Source organism: Ranitomeya variabilis, chromosome 8 (genome assembly GCF_051348905.1).
Source record: "Ranitomeya variabilis isolate aRanVar5 chromosome 8, aRanVar5.hap1, whole genome shotgun sequence".
Lineage (NCBI taxonomy): Eukaryota > Metazoa > Chordata > Amphibia > Anura > Dendrobatidae > Ranitomeya > Ranitomeya variabilis.
This window is the reverse complement of record NC_135239.1, coordinates 185,581,449-185,601,945: the sequence shown is the minus strand read 5'-3', so window position 1 is coordinate 185,601,945 and position 20,497 is coordinate 185,581,449. Positions and strand designations below refer to the sequence as shown.

The 20,497-nt window shown below is 49.6% G+C and overlaps 2 protein-coding genes across 2 annotated transcripts in view; one reads left to right on the top strand and one right to left on the bottom strand.

Moving 5' to 3' along the window:
* Positions 1 to 911: 911 nt before the first annotated feature.
* On the bottom strand, positions 912 to 20,208 carry SELENOK (selenoprotein K). Its single transcript, XM_077278332.1, has 5 exons — positions 20,049 to 20,208; positions 12,844 to 12,934; positions 12,263 to 12,346; positions 4,851 to 4,940; positions 912 to 1,879 (listed from the first exon to the last, which is right to left on the bottom strand). Exons 1-5 carry the CDS (start codon positions 20,065 to 20,067, stop codon positions 1,876 to 1,878), a joined length of 288 nt encoding a protein of 95 aa, XP_077134447.1. The 5' UTR covers positions 20,068 to 20,208; the 3' UTR covers positions 912 to 1,875.
* ACTR8 (actin related protein 8) overlaps positions 20,197 to 20,497 on the top strand; it is a 37,014-nt gene continuing 36,713 nt past the window's right edge. Inside the window, exon 1 of the mRNA XM_077278330.1 lies at positions 20,197 to 20,424. Within this exon, the coding sequence (XP_077134445.1) occupies positions 20,287 to 20,424 (138 nt within the window). The 5' untranslated portion in view covers positions 20,197 to 20,286. The remainder of the gene's footprint in view (positions 20,425 to 20,497) is intronic.

Below are 20,497 nucleotides of genomic sequence, written 5' to 3'. Positions count from 1 at the left end.
CCATATTCTATTCAGTATGTAACATAGGGGGCAGGTCAGTGATCTGTCATAAGCCATACAGATGAATATGTAAGCAGAGCGCCACATAAAGCCCCGCCCACAGGCCAAACACTGCCCCGCCCACAGGCCGCACACTGCCCCGCCCACAGGCCGCACACTGCCCCACCCACAGGCCGCACACTGCCCCACCCACAGGCCGCACACTGCCCCGCCCACAGGCCACACACTGCCCCGCCCACAGCCCCACCCACAGGCTGCCCCGGAGCGCGAGCATATCATTAACTGAAAACTACAAATAAAGATTAAACAACAACCACAAGACGGATTTCATCAACCAAGGTATCATTTTAATCAGTATAACGGCGCCGACCTGACACTGTCTGTAGGTTACTGTGCACAATCCTGCTGACAGGTTCCCTTTAACCACGTTTTTCTCCTCCTACTGAACTCATCATTTGCTGCGAAAAATTGTTAAAAAATCCGTCCTACTCAAGACAAGGTGGACTGCCAGTTCTCTGAGGAATCAGATCACAGCCGCCTACTGAAGTCTGTGGAAAGGGGGGAGGACAGAAACAAACAGATCATACTCATTCGTACTCATTCGTAAAGTGTTACTTCATCACAGCTACACTGCTCAGTACCGCCGTATGATATCCTTCATTCAGCTGCTGCTTCTGACAATAGAGACAGGAAAGCAGGAACCCCTCATGTCTGTGTGTATGAGGCAATATATCAGCTAGTCTCCCTCCACTAGCTCAGAGACAACGGAAAATTTTAGCTGAATCCTGCATTTTGCACTAATTTTGTCAGCGCTAAGCGATATACTGATTAAAAAATAGTTAGTCCTCGTCTGCACACTCATTTTTATGAGAAATAAAAAGAAAAATGGTGAAAAGAATTTGATAAAGAAGTTTTCACTGTATCACAAATATTTATTTACACCTCTAAAAATATATGAAAGACACAAGTACATTATGTCATCAAAAAGGACAAAGATCTATTTGGTGTACTTGATTGCAGAAGAATATACGGCCTGCTCTATTACATGATCGATGTTTCGTTGGAAGTAAAGCGAGGCATGCGTACAATTTCGATAAGAAGGCCCCAGATTCAACCAAGCTATTATTTTAGAATTACTTTGAAAAGTTTCAAACTTTTTACGCAACGCGAAGTTGCGCAAAAATGTTGCGACTTTTGGCATTTTCACATCAGTTTCTCAAAACAGAGCTGAGGTGGGACGGGGATTGTTATGCCCTTTGTTCGTCTAATTTGTGACAAGCAGGAGCCAGAAATCTTACTCCAGTCTCTCACTGGAGTAGGATTTATGGAGAAGCGCCTGCAGGAACAAGCCACTCGTCAGACGCGCCTGATTCATTAAAATCTCTACTAGAATATTGCCGAATTAGGGGGAAAGAAAAAAAAAAATGGCGACTATAGTTCACCGAAGATATCAAAACTAAATACAATGCTTATAAGGCAAACATAAAAAAGTGTATATACCAAGAAAATAAATTATATGACATGCAATAAAGGCATTGTGCTGCTGACGGATTCCAGAGTCATCTTCAGAAAAGACTTTACAGATGATGGGGGGAGGTCACAGTTGTCATCGCCCAGTCTGTCCATACTTCATCCATGTTCTAATATCCAGATAAGACGCGTCGTACTACAAAAATTACATGTACACTTATACAAATGCTTCATCAGTCATACTGGATCCTGGATAAGGATTGCCCGGTACAACATCATACATCTGCATGGCCGCAGAGCATCGCACACGTAGAGAGAACGGTGAACGGTGTGATGTGCTCTTTCGTTGTCTCCTTTTACCGCTTCACGTTCTTCTCTATTTGCCTGCCTCCAGGAGTCAGGCGTTTACCTGAAAAAGAAAAGAAAAACCTTCTATTAGAGGGAATCCGTCAGCAGGTTTTTTTTTGCAATCTGAGAATACCTATATACAAAAGTGCAAGGCTCAAATGCAATAAATAAAATATATATAATAATATATGCTTTATTGGATAACAAAATAATTAAAAGTATAAAAATAGACATACAAAATAAAGCTGGGTAAGTGATAATAAAACTCCCTTGGGTGAATACTACAACTCACTATAGAGTTATATTATGTGCAATCACAGTATTGAGGAAGGTCGCTCAAAAGGTACAAGCCAAAAACAGCCAATGATGTATAAGGCCCCTGATGAAGCTTGACGCGAAACGTCCATTCGGTGTATTTTCTTTGATAAAAGTGTACTGCACGCCACCGCTTTATTATCATTATGTGAACTCATGTGATATCGGTCTTTCCCTGTTTATCTGTATGCACCTTACAGTGTCTTAAAGGGAGGGGTCTGGTCCAAATCAGTAAGTCTGAATCCCCCCAGGGCACGCAGGAGATTCACCATTTTTAGATCAGAGACCGGAGGGTATGTACAGTATGTGTTATACATACTCCTGGCCAGTGGGCATGGCTTTGCTCCATACACTTGCATTAAAGAAAATCCATAAAACTGGAAAGCAATACATGACGAATCCTGGGGCCCGACATACAAAGGGGAGGTGACTACAGTGCGGAAAATAAGTATTTGATGCAAGTTTTCCCACCTATAAAGAACTGAGAGGTCTGTAATTGTGAGAGACAGAATTAATTTGCATTTTATTGCATGAAATAAGTATTTGATCACCAACTAACCAGCAAAAATTCTGCCTCTCACAGTCCTGTTAGTTTTTCTTTAGAAGCCTCCTACTCTGCACTCATTACCTGTAATAATTGCTCCTGTTTGACCTCATTAATAGTGATGAGCGAATATACTCGTGATTTCTCGAGCATGCTCGGGTGACCTCCGAGTATTTTTTAGTGCTCAGAGATTTAGTTTTTATAACTGCAGCTGAATGATTTACAGATGTTAGCCAGCCTGAGTACATGTGGGGGTTGCCTGGTTGCTAGGGAATCCCCACATGTCATCAAGCTGGCTAACAGATGTAAATCATTCAGCTGAGGTGATGAAAATCTCCGAAACAGTAAAAAAATACTCAAGTAACGAGTATATTTGCTCATCACTACTCATAACCTGTATAAAAGACTACTGTCCACACACAATCAATCACACTCCAACCTCTCCACCATGGCCAAGACCAAAGAGCTGTCTAATGACACCAGGGACAAAATTGTAGACCTGCACAAGGCTGGGATGGGCTACAGGACAATAGGCAAGCATCTTGGTGAGAAAGGCAACAACTATTGGCACAATTATTAGAAAAAGGAAGAAGCACAAGATGGTTATCAACCTTCCTCAGTCTGGGGCTCCATGCAAGATCTCGTCTCGTGGAGGAAGGAGGACTCTGAGAAAGGTCAGTAATCAGCCCAGAACTCACTGGAGGACCTGCTCAATAACATGAAGAGAGCTGGGAACACAGTCTCAAATATTACTGTTAGTAAAAAACTACGCCATCATGGATTAAAGTCCGGCATTGCACACAAGGTCCTCCTGCTCATGCCAGCACATGTCCCGGCCTGTCTGAAGTCCACCAATGACCATCTGGATGATCCAGAGGAGGCATGGGAGAAGGTCATGTGGTCAGATGAGACCAAAATAGAACTTTTTGGTATCAACTCCACTCACCGTGTTTGGAGGAAGAAGAAGGAAAACTACAACCCCTAGAACACCATCCCAATCATGAAGCATGGTGGCGGAAACATCATACTGTGTGGGTGCTTTTCTGGAAAGGGGACAGGACACTGCACCGTATTTAAGGGACGACAGATGGGGACATGCATCATGAGATTTTGGCCAACAACCTCCTTCCCTCAGTAAGAGCATTGAAGATGGGTCGATGATGGGTTTTCCAGCATGACAATGACCCAAATCACACAACCAGGGCAACTGAGAAGTGGCTCTGTGGAAGCATTTCAAGCTCCTGGAGTGGCCTAGCCAATGTCCAGACCTGAACCCAATAGAAAATCTTTGGAGGGAGCTGAAACTCAATATTGTCCAGCAACTGCCCCTAAACCTGAAAGATCTGGAGAAGATCTGTATGGAGGAAGGGGCCAAAATCCCTGCTGCTCTGTGTGCAAACCTGGTCAAGAACTACAGGAAATGTCTGACCTCTGTAATTGCAAACAAAGGTTTCTGTATCAAATATTAAAGTTCTGTTTTTCAATTGTATCAAATACTTATTTCATGCAATAAAATGCAAATTAATTATGTACAGATCATACAATGTGATTTTCTGTGTTTTATTCTTAGATTCTGACACTCCCAGGTGAAGTGCACCTACGATAAAAATTACAGACCTCTGCATCCTTTGTAGGTTGGAAAATCGGAAGTGTAACAGATACAGTACTTTTTTTCCCACTGTATATATCCTATTTATCCAAGTCCCATCATCACAGGTATCCCAGCATCCTGCAGGGGAGTAGTCATCATTGTAACATTATGTGATACTGATGGGGTCTATATCTGTTGCTACAGCAGCACAGGGTTCGGCCGCGGCCTAGTAGGAGACAACAGGGGATCTTTGGGAATAAATTTAGTTTTTGCCCAGAGTTCCTCTAAGTAAAATACAAGGGGTGTTGTGCTTACTTTGCTCTAGTAATTTACACCAAAAACGTAGGCCACATTTCAGGCCATGGGCCTGTCCCACTACATAATGCGCCTTTTCTTTTTCCGCTAGACCAGATATACATGGAGATGGGCTCTGGAGGTGCTGACAGTCAGAAGACCCACAAGAATAACCTTTTCCTAGAGGCCATCGAGTACAAAAGCAAAACATGACCTCTGATTTCACTGAAGCAAATATGGGCACATGATCTACTAGCAATCACTGAATTCATTCTCATCGCAACGTACCTTCCTCATCCTCCTCCTGCCATCGGTGGAGGGCTGGGGCCAGATCCATGGTTGATACGTCCCATTCTACGGCGTGGATATCCCGGAGGACTGTAATATATAATAGACAGTATGAAAGCGATTTCAAGACATCTTGGTATTAGGACTTACCGTTAAAAAGCAATGATGGTGCCAAAACTTAGGTATTAGTGTAAAGAGTAACTGTACTACTAGAAAACCTTTGAAATTTAAATGTTCAGGTGCCAAGTATCAACCTGATGGAGAAAAATCATAGGCCCAAAGGGCTCCGTAAAAAGAGGCAGACCTAGGGCTCCGCTAAAGAGAGGCAGACCAAGGGCTCCGCTAAAGAGAGGCAGACCAAGGGCTCCGCTAAAGAGAGGCAGACCAAGGGCTCCGCTAAAGAGAGGCAGACCAAGGGCTCCGCTAAAGAGAGGCAGACCAAGGGCTCCGCTAAAGAGAGGCAGACCAAGGGCTCCGCTAAAGAGAGGCAGACCTAGGGCTCCGCTAAAGAGAGGCAGACCTAGGACTCCGCTAAAGAGAGGCAGACCTAGGGCTCCGCTAAAGAGAGGCAGACCAAGGGCTCCGCTAAAAAGAGGCAGACCAAGGGCTCCGCTAAAGAGAGGCAAAAGAAGGGCTCCGCTAAAGAGAGGCAAAAGAAGTGCCCCGCTAAAGAGAGGCAGACCAAGGGCTCCGCTAAAGAGAGGCAGACCAAGGGCTCCGCTAAAGAGAGGCAGACCAAGGGCTCCGCTAAAGAGAGGCAGACCAAAGGGCTCCGCTAAAGAGAGGCAGACCAAGGGCTCCGCTAAAGAGAGGCAGACCAAGGGCCCCGCTAAAGAGGCAGACCAAGGGCTCCACTAAAGAGGAGGCAGACCAAGGGCTCCGCTAAAGAGAGGCAGACCAAGGGCTCCGCTAAAGAGAGGCAGACCAAGGGCTCCGCTAAAGAGAGGCAGACCAAGGGCTCCGCTAAAGAGAGGCAGACCAAGGGCTCCGCTAAAGAGAGGAAGACCAAAGGGCTCCGCTAAAGAGAGGCAGACCAAGGGCTCCGCTAAAGAGAGGCAGACCAAGGGCTCCGCTAAAGAGAGGCAAAAGAAGGGCCCCGCTAAAGAGGCAGACCAAGGGCTCCACTAAAGAGGAGGCAGACCAAGGGCTCCGCTAAAGAGAGGCAGACCAAGGGCTCCGCTAAAGAGAGGAAGACCAAAGGGCTCCGCTAAAGAGAGGCAGACCAAGGGCTCCGCTAAAGAGAGGCAGACCAAGGGCTCCGCTAAAGAGAGGCAAAAGAAGGGCCCCGCTAAAGAGGAGGCAGACCAAGGGCTCCGCTAAAGAGGAGGCAGACCAAGGGCTCCGCTAAAGAGAGGCAGACCAAGGGCTCCGCTAAAGAGAGGCAGACCAAGGGCTCCGCTAAAGAGAGGCAGACCAAGGGCTCCGCTAAAGAGAGGCAGACCAAGGGCTCCGCTAAAGAGAGGCAGACCAAGGGCTCCGCTAAAGAGAGGCAGACCAAGGGCTCCGCTAAAGAGAGGCAGACCAAGGGCTCCGCTAAAGAGAGGCAGACCAAGGGCTCCGCTAAAGAGAGGCAGACCAAGGGCTCCGCTAAAGAGAGGCAAAAGAAGGGCCCCGCTAAAGAGAGGCAGACCAAGGGCTCCGCTAAAGAGAGGCAGACCAAGGGCTCCGCTAAAGAGAGGCAGACCAAGGGCTCCGCTAAAGAGAGGCAGACCAAGGGCTCCGCTAAAGAGAGGCAGACCAAGGGCTCCGCTAAAGAGAGGCAGACCAAGGGCTCCGCTAAAGAGAGGCAGACCAAGGGCTCCGCTAAAGAGAGGAAGACCAAAGGGCTCCGCTAAAGAGAGGCAGACCAAGGGCTCCGCTAAAGAGAGGCAGACCAAGGGCTCCGCTAAAGAGAGGCAAAAGAAGGGCCCCGCTAAAGAGGCAGACCAAGGGCTCCACTAAAGAGGAGGCAGACCAAGGGCTCCGCTAAAGAGAGGCAGACCAAGGGCTCCGCTAAAGAGAGGAAGACCAAAGGGCTCCGCTAAAGAGAGGCAGACCAAGGGCTCCGCTAAAGAGAGGCAGACCAAGGGCTCCGCTAAAGAGAGGCAAAAGAAGGGCCCCGCTAAAGAGGAGGCAGACCAAGGGCTCCGCTAAAGAGGAGGCAGACCAAGGGCTCCGCTAAAGAGAGGCAGACCAAGGGCTCCGCTAAAGAGAGGCAGACCAAGGGCTCCGCTAAAGAGAGGCAGACCAAGGGCTCCGCTAAAGAGAGGCAGACCAAGGGCTCCGCTAAAGAGAGGCAGACCAAGGGCTCCGCTAAAGAGAGGCAGACCAAGGGCTCCGCTAAAGAGAGGCAGACCAAGGGCTCCGCTAAAGAGAGGCAGACCAAGGGCTCCGCTAAAGAGAGGCAGACCAAGGGCTCCGCTAAAGAGAGGCAGACCAAGGGCTCCGCTAAAGAGAGGCAGACCAAGGGCTCCGCTAAAGAGAGGCAGACCAAGGGCTCCGCTAAAGAGAGGCAGACCAAGGGCTCCGCTAAAGAGAGGCAGACCAAGGGCTCCGCTAAAGAGAGGCAGACCAAGGGCTCCGCTAAAGAGAGGCAGACCAAGGGCTCCGCTAAAAAGAGGCAGACCAAGGGCTCCGCTAAAAAGAGGCAGACCAAGGGCTCCGCTAAAGAGAGGCAAAAGAAGGGCTCCGCTAAAGAGAGGCAAAAGAAGGGCCCCGCTAAAGAGGCAGACCAAGGGCTTCGCTAAAGAGGAGGCAGAACAAGGGCTCCGCTAAACAGAGGCAGACCAAGGGCTCCGCTAAAGAGAGGCAGACCAAGGGCTCCGCTAAAGAGAGGCAGACCAAGGGCTCCGCTAAAGAGAGGCAGACCAAGGGCTCCGCTAAAGAGAGGCAGACCAAGGGCTCCGCTAAAGAGAGGCAGACCAAGGGCTCCGCTAAAGAGAGGCAGACCTAGGGCTCCGCTAAAGAGAGGCAGACCAAGGGCTCCGCTAAAAAGAGGCAGACCAAGGGCTCCGCTAAAGAGAGGCAAAAGAAGGGCTCCGCTAAAGAGAGGCAAAAGAAGGGCCCCGCTAAAGAGAGGCAGACCAAGGGCTCCGCTAAAGAGGCAGACCAAGGGCTCCGCTAAAGAGAGGCAGACCAAGGGCTCCGCTAAAGAGAGGCAGACCAAGGGCTCCGCTAAAGAGAGGCAGACCAAGGGCTCCGCTAAAGAGAGGCAGACCTAGGGCTCCGCTAAAGAGAGGCAGACCAAGGGCTCCGCTAAAAAGAGGCAGACCAAGGGCTCCGCTAAAGAGAGGCAAAAGAAGGGCTCCGCTAAAGAGAGGCAAAAGAAGGGCCCCGCTAAAGAGAGGCAGACCAAGGGCTCCGCTAAAGAGGCAGACCAAGGGCTCCGCTAAAGAGAGGCAGACCAAGGGCTCCGCTAAAGAGAGGCAGACCAAGGGCTCCGCTAAAGAGAGGCAGACCAAGGGCCCCGCTAAAGAGGCAGACCAAGGGCTCCACTAAAGAGGAGGCAGACCAAGGGCTCCGCTAAAGAGAGGCAGACCAAGGGCTCCGCTAAAGAGAGGAAGACCAAAGGGCTCCGCTAAAGAGAGGCAGACCAAGGGCTCCGCTAAAGAGAGGCAGACCAAGGGCTCCGCTAAAGAGAGGCAAAAGAAGGGCCCCGCTAAAGAGGAGGCAGACCAAGGGCTCCGCTAAAGAGGAGGCAGACCAAGGGCTCCGCTAAAGAGAGGCAGACCAAGGGCTCCGCTAAAGAGAGGCAGACCAAGGGCTCCGCTAAAGAGAGGCAGACCAAGGGCTCCGCTAAAGAGAGGCAGACCAAGGGCTCCGCTAAAGAGAGGCAGACCAAGGGCTCCGCTAAAGAGAGGCAGACCAAGGGCTCCGCTAAAGAGAGGCAGACCAAGGGCTCCGCTAAAGAGAGGCAGACCAAGGGCTCCGCTAAAGAGAGGCAGACCAAGGGCTCCGCTAAAGAGAGGCAGACCAAGGGCTCCGCTAAAGAGAGGCAGACCAAGGGCTCCGCTAAAGAGAGGCAGACCAAGGGCTCCGCTAAAAAGAGGCAGACCAAGGGCTCCGCTAAAAAGAGGCAGACCAAGGGCTCCGCTAAAGAGAGGCAAAAGAAGGGCTCCGCTAAAGAGAGGCAAAAGAAGGGCCCCGCTAAAGAGGCAGACCAAGGGCTTCGCTAAAGAGGAGGCAGAACAAGGGCTCCGCTAAACAGAGGCAGACCAAGGGCTCCGCTAAAGAGAGGCAGACCAAGGGCTCCGCTAAAGAGAGGCAGACCAAGGGCTCCGCTAAAGAGAGGCAGACCAAGGGCTCCGCTAAAGAGAGGCAGACCAAGGGCTCCGCTAAAGAGAGGCAGACCTAGGGCTCCGCTAAAGAGAGGCAGACCAAGGGCTCCGCTAAAAAGAGGCAGACCAAGGGCTCCGCTAAAGAGAGGCAAAAGAAGGGCTCCGCTAAAGAGAGGCAAAAGAAGGGCCCCGCTAAAGAGAGGCAGACCAAGGGCTCCGCTAAAGAGGCAGACCAAGGGCTCCGCTAAAGAGAGGCAGACCAAGGGCTCCGCTAAAGAGAGGCAGACCAAGGGCTCCGCTAAAGAGAGGCAGACCAAGGGCTCCGCTAAAGAGAGGCAGACCTAGGGCTCCGCTAAAGAGAGGCAGACCAAGGGCTCCGCTAAAAAGAGGCAGACCAAGGGCTCCGCTAAAGAGAGGCAAAAGAAGGGCTCCGCTAAAGAGAGGCAAAAGAAGGGCCCCGCTAAAGAGACAGACCAAGGGCTCCGCTAAAGAGAGGCAGACCAAGGGCTCCGCTAAAGAGAGGCAAAAGAAGGGCCCCGCTAAAGAGACAGACCAAGGGCTCCACTAAAGAGGAGGCAGACCAAGGGCTCCGCTAAAGAGAAGCAGACCAAGGGCTCCGCTAAAGAGAAGCAGACCAAGGGCTCCGCTAAAGAGAGGCAGACCAAGGGCTCCGCTAAAGAGAGGCAGACCAAGGGCTCCGCTAAAGAGAGGCAGACCAAGGGCTCCGCTAAAGAGAGGCAGACCAAGGGCTCCGCTAAAGAGAGGCAGACCAAGGGCTCCGCTAAAGAGAGGCAAAAGAAGGGCTCCGCTAAAGAGAGGCAAAAGAAGGGCTCCGCTAAAGAGAGGCAAAAGAAGGGCCCCGCTAAAGAGGCAGACCAAGGGCTCCGCTAAAGAGGAGGCAGAACAAGGGCTCCGCTAAACAGAGGCAGACCAAGGGCTCCGCTAAAGAGAGGCAGACCAAGGGTTCAGACTTTCTACCCCTCCATCTTAGTCATCATTGGGAGTCTCAGCACCAAAATGCCACCAATCAAAACTTGTAACACATCATAGACTAAAGTTTTCTAAAAGTAGAGTTACTTTTTGATTTATTTGGTACTTAAAAAATAAACTAAGCTACCAGAGACACCTATAATTTGATCCTATAAATGAGGCCGTGAAGTGAAAAACATACAGAACCACCAAAGCAAAAAAAAATAAAAAAAATTATAGATAGACGAAGTACAATACAAAAATAACATTTGTATTAAACAATTAATAAAATCAAGCAATAAAATAACAAACATGCATAAAACAAGGACAGACCAAAAATAAACAATGGTGGATAAATCTGGACATACACTCACCGGCCACTTTATTAGGTACACCATGCCAGTAACGGGTTGGACCCCTTTTGCCTTCAGAACTGCCTCAATTCTTCGTGGCATAGATTCAACAATGTGCTGGAAGCATTCCTCAGAGATTTTGGTCCATATTGACATGATGGCATCACACAGTTGCCGCAGATTTGTCGGCTGCACATCCCAAAGATGCTCCATACAAGGCAGGATGGATGCATGCTTTCATGTTGTTTACGCCAAATTCTGACCCTACCATCCGAATGTCGCAGCAGAAATCGAGACTCATCAGACCAAGCAACGTTTTTCCAATCTTCTACTGTTCAATTTCGATGAGCTTGTACAAATTGTAGCCTCAGTTTCCTGTTCTTAGCTGAAAGGAGTGGTACCCGGTGTGGTCTTCTGCTGCTGTAGCCCATCTGCCTCAAAGTTGGACGCACTGTGCGTTCAGAGATGCTCTTAGGCCTACCTTGGTTGTAACGGGTGGCGATTTGAGTCACTGTTGCCTTTCTATCAGCTCGAACCAGTCTGCCCATTCTCCTCTGACCTCTGGCATCAACAAGGCATTTCCGCCCACAGAACTGCCGCTCACTGGATTTTTTTTCTTTTTCGGACCATTCTCTGTAAACCCTAGAGATGGTTGTGCGTGAAAATCCCAGTAGATCAGCAGTTTCTGAAATACTCAGACCAGCCCTTCTGGCACCAACAACCATGCCACGTTCAAAGGCACTCAAATCACCTTTCTTCCCCATACTGATGCTCGGTTTGAACTGCAGGAGATTGTCTTGACCATGTCTACATGCCTAAATGCACTGAGTTGCCGCCATGTGATTGGCTGATTAGAAATTAAGTGTTAACAAGAAGTTGGACAGGTGTACCTAATAAAGTGGCCAGTGAGTGTATATGTACAAGAAAGGCTAAATAAATATCATATTAGTAGAAGCAGTCGAAAAGGAAAAAAATACCTACACGGCTAGTCAAGGTAAGAGCAGTGTATAAACCACAACACAGCTAAATATGTCTGCATAGAGTATAGTCAGACAAAATAGTAAATAATGGCACGTTCAAGCAAAAAAAAAATATATAAAAGGTCTTATAGATAATATATATGCATCCCAGGTGAATAAGTGAGAAATATGGAAAATAAATATAGTATACCACTCAAATTAATCACCAGCGATATAGCTGACCACAGCAAATATGAAGGGAAAGCATGCCCATACAATGTATATATTACCATAATACACCTGCATCAAATCATCTAAGTAGGGTTATAGTATGTCCTGTATGTCCAGGAGTCCATCACACCCGGCATGCGTTTCGCCTTGAAATGCTTCATCCAGGGATACTATATTTGCCAGATTTCTTACTTTTTCATGTAGGATGCATATCACCGGCTGCTCTTACTACTATATGATATTTATGAGGCCTTTATTGTACATATGATATGTCTGGGTTTATCCACCATTGTTCCTTATCTGTGGTATTTCCTTTCTTTATGTATGTTTGTGATTTTATTAATCGTTTACTAAAAATTGCATTTTTTATATCGCACTTGGTCTATCTATAAAGCGTTTTGCTTTTTTTCGCTTTGGTGGTTCTAAACTGAAGTAGCGGTCAGATCCAGTACAAGATGTACAATGCCTCGCTTTGCGAGGAACTAAATATGCTGCAGCCCCCTTATCGGACATTAATCAGCTGGGGTACCAGGAGTTGGACTCCTAACTAGGATAGCCCATCAATACTGCAGCCCCCCTAGAAGATAATGGTTTTACTAGACCACCCATGTCTTATCAGGGCATTTAACCATGTGGCACATTACCCTCGTCCATCATCATATCCCGAGCTGGATAAAGAGCTTGAACACCCTCTTCTTGTCAAGTCAGGCCGAATCATGCTCTGAAAGCTAAAAATAGAAAAAAAAAAATAGTTAGGATGTGGTTTATTTCTACCTTTCTCCATCATGTTCCTGTCGAAGACTCATTTCCAGCACTAACATTTGTATTACACTTCTGTCAATGTAAATCTATAGGGACATGGAGATTTTAATTGACAATCAGGTTCCCTAAAAATCTGATCATAGATGGGGGGGGGGGATGTAATGTCCTAGAATTCAGTGCAGTATTTTACCCCCCCCCCCCCCACCCTCCGTGTAGTTGGGAATTTTTATTGCAGGAGCTAAAACTTAGCCCTGATGACATTAATGGGGCCAGGCTGCAGTTCCGAGCACAGACTGTAGAGGTGCTGTGCAGAGAAGACACTGAAGGGACCGAATCTCCTTAATTCGGAGATCGCTGCGGTTTCCTGTGGTTATACCAATACCGATCAATAGTATAAAGTACACCCCAACGACTGACCAAGACGCCTTAAAAGAAAACAAAGTCTAAACAGGTCGGTACTTACAACAAGACAATAAAGTCTGTAATCCCCCAGAACATGTCTGTGATGAAGGAGAGCCTCCATGGAGACCTCTGCTGCCCATCCAACACTTGCCCTATAAGAAAAAGGGAACAGATTCACTATTTATCAACTTACCAGAGAAATATATAGAAAAAAAATTGTTAAATAACAATAATAGATGCAAAAAAAAAAAAAAAAAAAAAAAAAAAAGTTTTGCATATTCTTCTTTTCAGCGCAGTAACGCCGGGATCCCGTGGTCGAAACCGCAGCCGTGTTCTTTGAGGTTCCCCATAGACGTCTACAGGGGACAAATTGCTCCAAAATCTGCACAGATCAGCGGCATCATAACTGCACAGTAGGCAGCGGTTCTCATGAACTTACAGCTTGATCTCTTAAAGGGATTGTCCAGGACTATTGTTTTTTGCTATGGGCCTAAAAACTAACAGGCTGGTAGCTGCTAATCTGCCTGTTGTATGTGGTGCTGGCTCCCTGCAGTCACTGACTGCTCCTGCTGGCGATTCAGCTGCTCCATGTTAATAGAGCAGCTCTTCTCTCACTCTCTGCAGCTCTTCTCTCACTCTCTGCTCTGTCGACAGGGCGTGACTGCTGATGTCATGCTGATTGACAGCCGGCTCCCTGCAGTCACTGACCGCTCCTGCTGGCGATTCAGCTGCTCCATGTTAATAGAGCAGCTCTTCTCTCACTCTCTGCTCTGTCGACAGGGCGTGACTGCCGTCATGCTGATTGACAGCTGGCTCCCTGCAGTTAGGCAGCGGGCAGCCGGCTGTCAATCAGCATGACGTTGGCAGAGATGCCTTGCCAATAGAACGGAGCGGAAGAGAAGCCACTGTTCCGTTGACTAGGGATGAGCAGATTCGTGGACGTTCGGGTTCTGGTACCCGACTGAACTTTAGTCCAAATTTCAGGTACCAGAACTGTACCTGAACCCCCCAAACGTTGGGGCTGGAAAATATCTATCTCACTCTCTCTAGGTGTTTGGTAAAAACCCCGGAACTTTACAGTTTGGGTTTGCTCATCCCTACTATCTTCATGACCTCAACGGAAGCCGCAGAATCGCCGGAAGGAGAAGACTATGACCGCTCTGTGCCGGCAGAGATCAGCAGTGGGCACAACAGGCACACCCCGAAAGAAGCAACAGGCGAAACGTACGTCGGGGTGAGGGGGAGGCGCACCTAATCCATCCAGACCTTCTTTTCCAGTGGTTTATTGTGCCCAGGTAAAGCGCAACATAATTTATTACCATCTAGTATATGGAATCTAATGATTCACCCATTTACTGTACGCTTTTGCACTACTATGCTTGCCTGCCCAACACCCTGGCTCTTTACTACTAGATATTTTACAGCATATGGGATATATGATTACTTAACCCCGTACACTCAGTACATAACCCTTGCTGGTAATACTGACTTCCAAGATTCGTAAATTTCCTTTTTGATCGACTTTCTCGGGATTACTACTTTCTAGGATTAGCATCCCCCCCCCCCACTGGACACTTTGTTTTAGTGCCTCTTATTTGTATTTTAATGGCTTAACAATAAAGTTTATGTTTTATCATTAATACTAGATATGGTTCTCTTCTATCGGCTACTTACCCATAGAAGTCAGAATTGGTCTGTATGTTATATAAAGTGCCAGAGCTGGCTTTATATGGGCACCATTGGAGAAACTGACAACTGGGATGTGGGGAGCAATAACCTGCCTGTTAGGCCCAGAGTAAACAAAAAAATATTAAACAGTCCCCCGTAAACCCAGAAAAACAAATCAGCTGTTATGCTGCGTGTGAACATGGACTTACACGTGGCCATTTTTCCTGCTTCCCAAATATCCGATCACCTGCAGCCTGATACAATGGTCAGTAATTGTGTCTGCCCAGCACATACAGGAGGATGAGCGGTATATACAGGGGACGGCTCATCTACCAACATGGAGACATTATATATATTATAAACAATTGCATGTGGAGCGCCCCCACACCGCCGCAGGGCCGAGGGGTACCCGGAGCCGGGCCTCTGGGTCTCAGTCCTGGGGTTGTCACGGTGGCTAGACCCGGTCCGTGGCCCTGTCTGTCAGTGGGGGACGTCCGGTGCAATAAGTGGTGTTGTAACGGTGCAGTTGTGGGGTGCAGGTCGCGGTAAATAACGAGGACACCAGGTTGCAGTCTCTTTACCTCTTTACTGAAGATCTCTGAGTCCTCAGTCCAGAATACGGCTCACCAGGCTGCGCAAGTCCGGCCGGTCCAATGGCACTTCCAGAGTTCTCTTCACAGGAGGAAATCTGTGCCTTCCTGCTAGCGCTATGTGTTGTAGTCCTCCCCTGCTGCGCTTACGGAAAGTACCCCACAACTGTTGTGTCTGTTTCTGATGTTCCCTCACAACTCGACTAGATGATGTTCTGCTAATCCTCCGTCCCTCCCTGAGGTTCGGGTAGGAACGGCACCCGTTTGACAGGTAGGCCTGGAGTTCTTCCGGGACCCTAGAGACGCCCCTCTCCCACAATTGCCTCCCAAGACTTCATAGGTGATTTGAGTTAGACAGCCCGCCTGAGACTGACTGCCCTGCCGCTGTTTGGAGTATTGCTTGAAGCTGAATGTTATTCTACTCCCTCGGCGTTCCGGCCACCGGTAGTGCGCCTCAGTAGGATGTTGCTTCGGTCTTACAGCACGACTCCTACTGGTGTTCTCCTTTGCATGATCCCGTTTCTCACTCAGCACAATCTATCTCTCTTCTAATCCTTTCTTGGGCACCGCCGCTACCCGGAGCAGGCACGGTCCCGTTACGTTCGTTCTCGTTGCCAAGCCTCTGTCAGGATCCCACCCCTGACAGAGACCCTACTGAATCTTCCCCTACAACACCCTCTGCCACAAGGTGTTGCCTGGTTCCAACCCAGTCAGCTTTCTGATCTAACTTCCTGCCTGACCCCCAGTTTACCCACTATGGTGGGGAGTGGCCTAATGAATAGCACCCTTAGCTCCCCCCGGAGGCCCGGCTGTGAAATGTATTGGTGTCTGTGATACCTGATCAGATGAACTCCTTCAGTGCCATCGGACGCACCATAGCTCCCCATAGTGGCGGAGCCACAGTACTGCAACGACCAGGACTCTGGGGCGCTGCACTCCCCCCTGGTTAAACACAGTACTCCGGGACTGGGAAGAAAACAACAATACAAGTTTAGCAAAAAGACATACAATTTTTGTTGAGTGCAAAAATAATAAGTATACTTGAACAGGCTTCCCTTTATGGGAGGTAAGGACACTTGAACGTTACAAACGTGGTTAAATAACATAGCAACATGCTATAAATAACTCTTCTTACCCAACCGGGTATTCTACTAAGTGCAAAAATTGCTGAACAATACTTTAATGTTGCCTTTAAGGACATACACTCTGTATCCACTAAAGACCTTCCTATAATCACATTATAAGGTAATTTAACTTTTCATTCTCCTTCTTTGAATCTGCAGGACCGCCTGTCCTATCGGCACCAGACCTACTGCCTCTCCTTTCTGTTACAGGACCGCCCCGTTCAGCCAGGGCCTACCGCCTTTTCAACTTCTATACACAGTACAGATCATAACATTACTTTCAGTTTTAGAAGCACTGAGCCATCTACGTATGGCTCCTAGGAGGACTCACTACCTAACCCCTACGGGTTCACTTTCTGTCCTCTGTAACACATTATTAACTCTTTCTTTACAATAAACTAACTTTCTATGGAGGACTCAGGGTTTACCTTCTATCCCCACTTTCTATCAACATTACCAATCATTCCCCCTTCTTTCGAGAAACATCATCATTTCTTCACAATTAACTGGTTGGATACATATAACTTTCTCATGTACACATTATCATTACTTTCTTTCATCAAACATTATTGCTACCCGTCTTAAAGCAATATCACCGTTTAAGTGCAACAATTGAACATCCCCTTTAAGAAGGGACCAAGTCTCTATGAGGTAGCATTTCTTCTCAAGCTACCAGTCCTTACTCAGCAAAGGCTCCAGTGTGGTATCTTCACAAAGAGTCTCTTTCTAAGTAAAACCAGTAGGAAGCGCCTTTAATAAGGTGCGAACTATTTACAAGGAAAAGTTTGTATCATGCACGGTCCATGATTACTGCAGTTCTTGATAACAGGAAACAAAAAGTGGAAAAACAAACCAAACAATTGGGATCCCGGGTCAACAAAGGGATCCCTTTTAAAAGTTAACCCTAGACGGGTTCAGCAGCAAAACAGTAAACAAATAGTTAAACAGAGAACTATTCACATTTTCATGGTTTCGAGGTTTATTCTTACTCAGGTGGCCTTGGCTCCGGGCCCCCGACTACTGTGGCACGGATACCAGCGGCAGGCCCCGCAGGGACCACCAGGTCACCCGGTGTCTGAATTTGAAGACTGACCCTGCTGGCGAGTTCGGGAGCTACTACAAAGCGCACAGTGGAGACAGTAACGAGATCTGGCAAATCTGGATCAACCATAATTGGGGCCACAGGTGACACTCCCTCAGGCTCACATCGCTGAACATTCCGGGCACGCCATCCTTGTGCGTTCCAGTGACGGGTGTACGTCACCTGATCCCCTTCTCGCAATGGTTCGCCATCCCGATCACAGCGGGGAGTTTCCACGTCATAACTAGCAATGAAGACATCAGTCGATAGACCCGGTTCCTGTATAGAGCCCCATCCTTTCCTTGGGTGGAAGGCCGACACCCTTCCTCGCTTCACCACGTCTTTCCTGCCATGCACAGACTTCTTGCGTTGTGTCTCCCGTTGTTCAACTCCATCTCGCTGTTTCCAGTGCTGGAGCACGCATTGATTGTACTGGTCCCAAGTAAGTATCGCGATGGTGAGACCATCCACCGGAACCCCATCCTGCTCAACCCAGGGGGTGTCCCACCGGAACATCACTCCGTCCGGGCCTATCTCTATGGGCTCCCCCCACCTGGTTGGTAGTGGCGGCAACAACTTCCCGATCGCGCTGGGGCCGAGGACCACCCGCTCGATGGTGAACGAAGGATTACTGCTGCGGGGAGGATCGGTCGCGGGAGCGGGATCGAGCGTGGGGGCAGGGATATCTGTCGTACCTGCGCCTGATGTGGTTCCACTGGTGTCGATCCGGTCCGCTGACAAGAACGCTGGAGTCGGCTGCAGCCCGGACTGCGGCTCTTCCAATACGGTCCCCGGACGCGGCTCCGCTCGCTGTGGTTCCTCCTCCGCTGGCTCCGAGGTCGGGATTGGTGGACTCAGCTCCGCTATCTGTTCCAGGGGCTTCGGATCCTCCGGCTGCAGGGGACACGGGTCCGCCTCCGGTGAACGAGGGCAAACCGGGACTGCTCCTTCCCCGTTCCGGCACTCGCTGTTCTTCGTCATGGTCCGCTGATCGGTGGCAATGCATGCATCGGACTCCGCCATTTCTCCGGGGCCGAGCTTCTCCATCTCCTGCTTCCCGCTGTTGCAAATCAAGGGGTCGTCCTCTGCTTGAGGGCAGGTCCTCACTCTGCAGCCAGAAGCGCAGGGGGCGGTAGCCATTTCTCGCGCCACTCTGGTGGTCTCCTCCCATGGCACGCCCTCCTTCTTCTCTGGCGTAGCAATGGCGGCGGCTTTTGGCGGGAACTTCTCTGGTCAATGGCAATACACAGTCTCTCAATAAAGTACAGTCCAAGCACAATAAATCACAGTTCCAAGGCACACATGACCTGATTCTTCAGGCTTAAGTAGATCCTGTTCGTGACGCCAAGTTTGGAGCGCCCCCACACCGCCGCAGGGCCGAGGGGTACCCGGAGCCGGGCCTCTGGGTCTCAGTCCTGGGGTTGTCACGGTGGCTAGACCCGGTCCGTGGCCCTGTCTGTCAGTGGGGGACGTCCGGTGCAATAAGTGGTGTTGTAACGGTGCAGTTGTGGGGTGCAGGTCGCGGTAAATAACGAGGACACCAGGTTGCAGTCTCTTTACCTCTTTACTGAAGATCTCTGAGTCCTCAGTCCAGAATACGGTTCACCAGGCTGCGCAAGTCCGGCCGGTCCAATGGCACGTCCAGAGTTCTCTTCACAGGAGGAAATCTGTGCCTTCCCCCTAGCGCTATGTGTTGTAGTCCTTCCCTGCTGTGCTTACGGAAAGTACCCCACAACTGTTGTGTCTGTTTCTTAAGTTCCCTCACAACTCGACTAGATGATGTTCTGCTAATCCTCCGTCCCTCCCTGAGGTTCGGGTAGGAACGGCACCCGTTTGACAGGTAGGCCTGGAGTTCTTCCGGGACCCTAGAGACGCCCCTCTCCCGCAATTGCCTCCCAAGACTTCATAGGTGATTTGAGTTAGACAGCCCGCCTGAGACTGACTGTCCTGCCGCTGTTTGGAGTATTGCTTGAAGCTGAATGTTATTCTACTCCCTCGGCGTTCCGGCCACCAGTATTGCGCCTCAGTAGGATGTTGCTTCGATCTTACAGCACGACTCCTACTGGTATTTCTCCTTTGCGTGATCCCGTTTCTCACTCAGCACAATCTATCTCGCTTCCAATCCCTTCTTGGGCACCGCCGCTACCCGGAGCAGGCACGGTCCCGTTACGTTCGTTCTCGTTGCCAAGCCTCTGTCAGGATCCCACCCCTGACAGAGACCCTACTGAATCTTCCCCTACAACACCCTCTGCCACAAGGTGTTGCCTGGTTCCAACCCAGTCAGCTTTCTGATCTAACTTCCTGCCTAACCCCCAGTTTACCCACACGGTGAGGAGTGGCCTAATGAATAGCACCCTTAGCTCCCCCCGGAGGCCCGGCTGTGAAATGTATTGGTGTCTGTGATACCTGATCAGATGAACTCCTTCAGTGCCATCGGACGCACCATAGCTCCCCATAGCGGCGGAGCCACAGTACTGCAACGACCAGGACTCTGGGGCGCTGCACATGCCCTCCTAATACTCTGACTTATCTGTTCCTGTTATTCCTCCTGAGCACTTATTAATTTGACAACTGGGCGTTACCTTTTCCCCCTCTTAGACGCCGCTGTCAATCACACACGTCATTGCAGTCATTGATTAACCCCTACAGCTCTGCATTACGTCCTCTGGGGCTTTTACAGCAGTGTCTACATGGACAGGTCCCCTTTAAGGGATGCACTGCCGCTCTCAGTACTGCACCTCGGGGCAGTTCGGGCACAGGATCCTGCTGGCCACATGCAGACCGGGCACAGGGCGGCGCTCACCGTTCGCGATGTATACCATGTCTCTTCGGCTCCTCCGGCTGGTGACTCAGTCCCTGGGAGTCGGGAGGAAATCCTGGTCACGTGTGCACGGAGTTGGAGGCCGCTGATTGGCTGCAGCTGGTGAAACGTGTCTTCCTGTAACAATGTTAAACCGTCACCCAGGATTAGCTGCTAGCTGTCCGCTCTCCCAGGGATACAGTCTGGTTGGCCCTCTCCCGTTCCTGGCACTGCTGCGCGCATGCGCGGTGGGAACCCGGTCGCCGCTATGACACAAGCTGAGAAGGGGGAACCGGAGAACGGCAGAGAGAAAGAGAAGGAGCAGCGGGGGGTGAAGCGGCCGGTAGTGCCGGCAGCCATCCCGGAGCCCCTGCAGGAGGTGACTGGGGGGGATGAATGAGCCTGGCATAATGTGTTATGTAGGTGACGTCCTTCCAGGCTGAGTTCACACC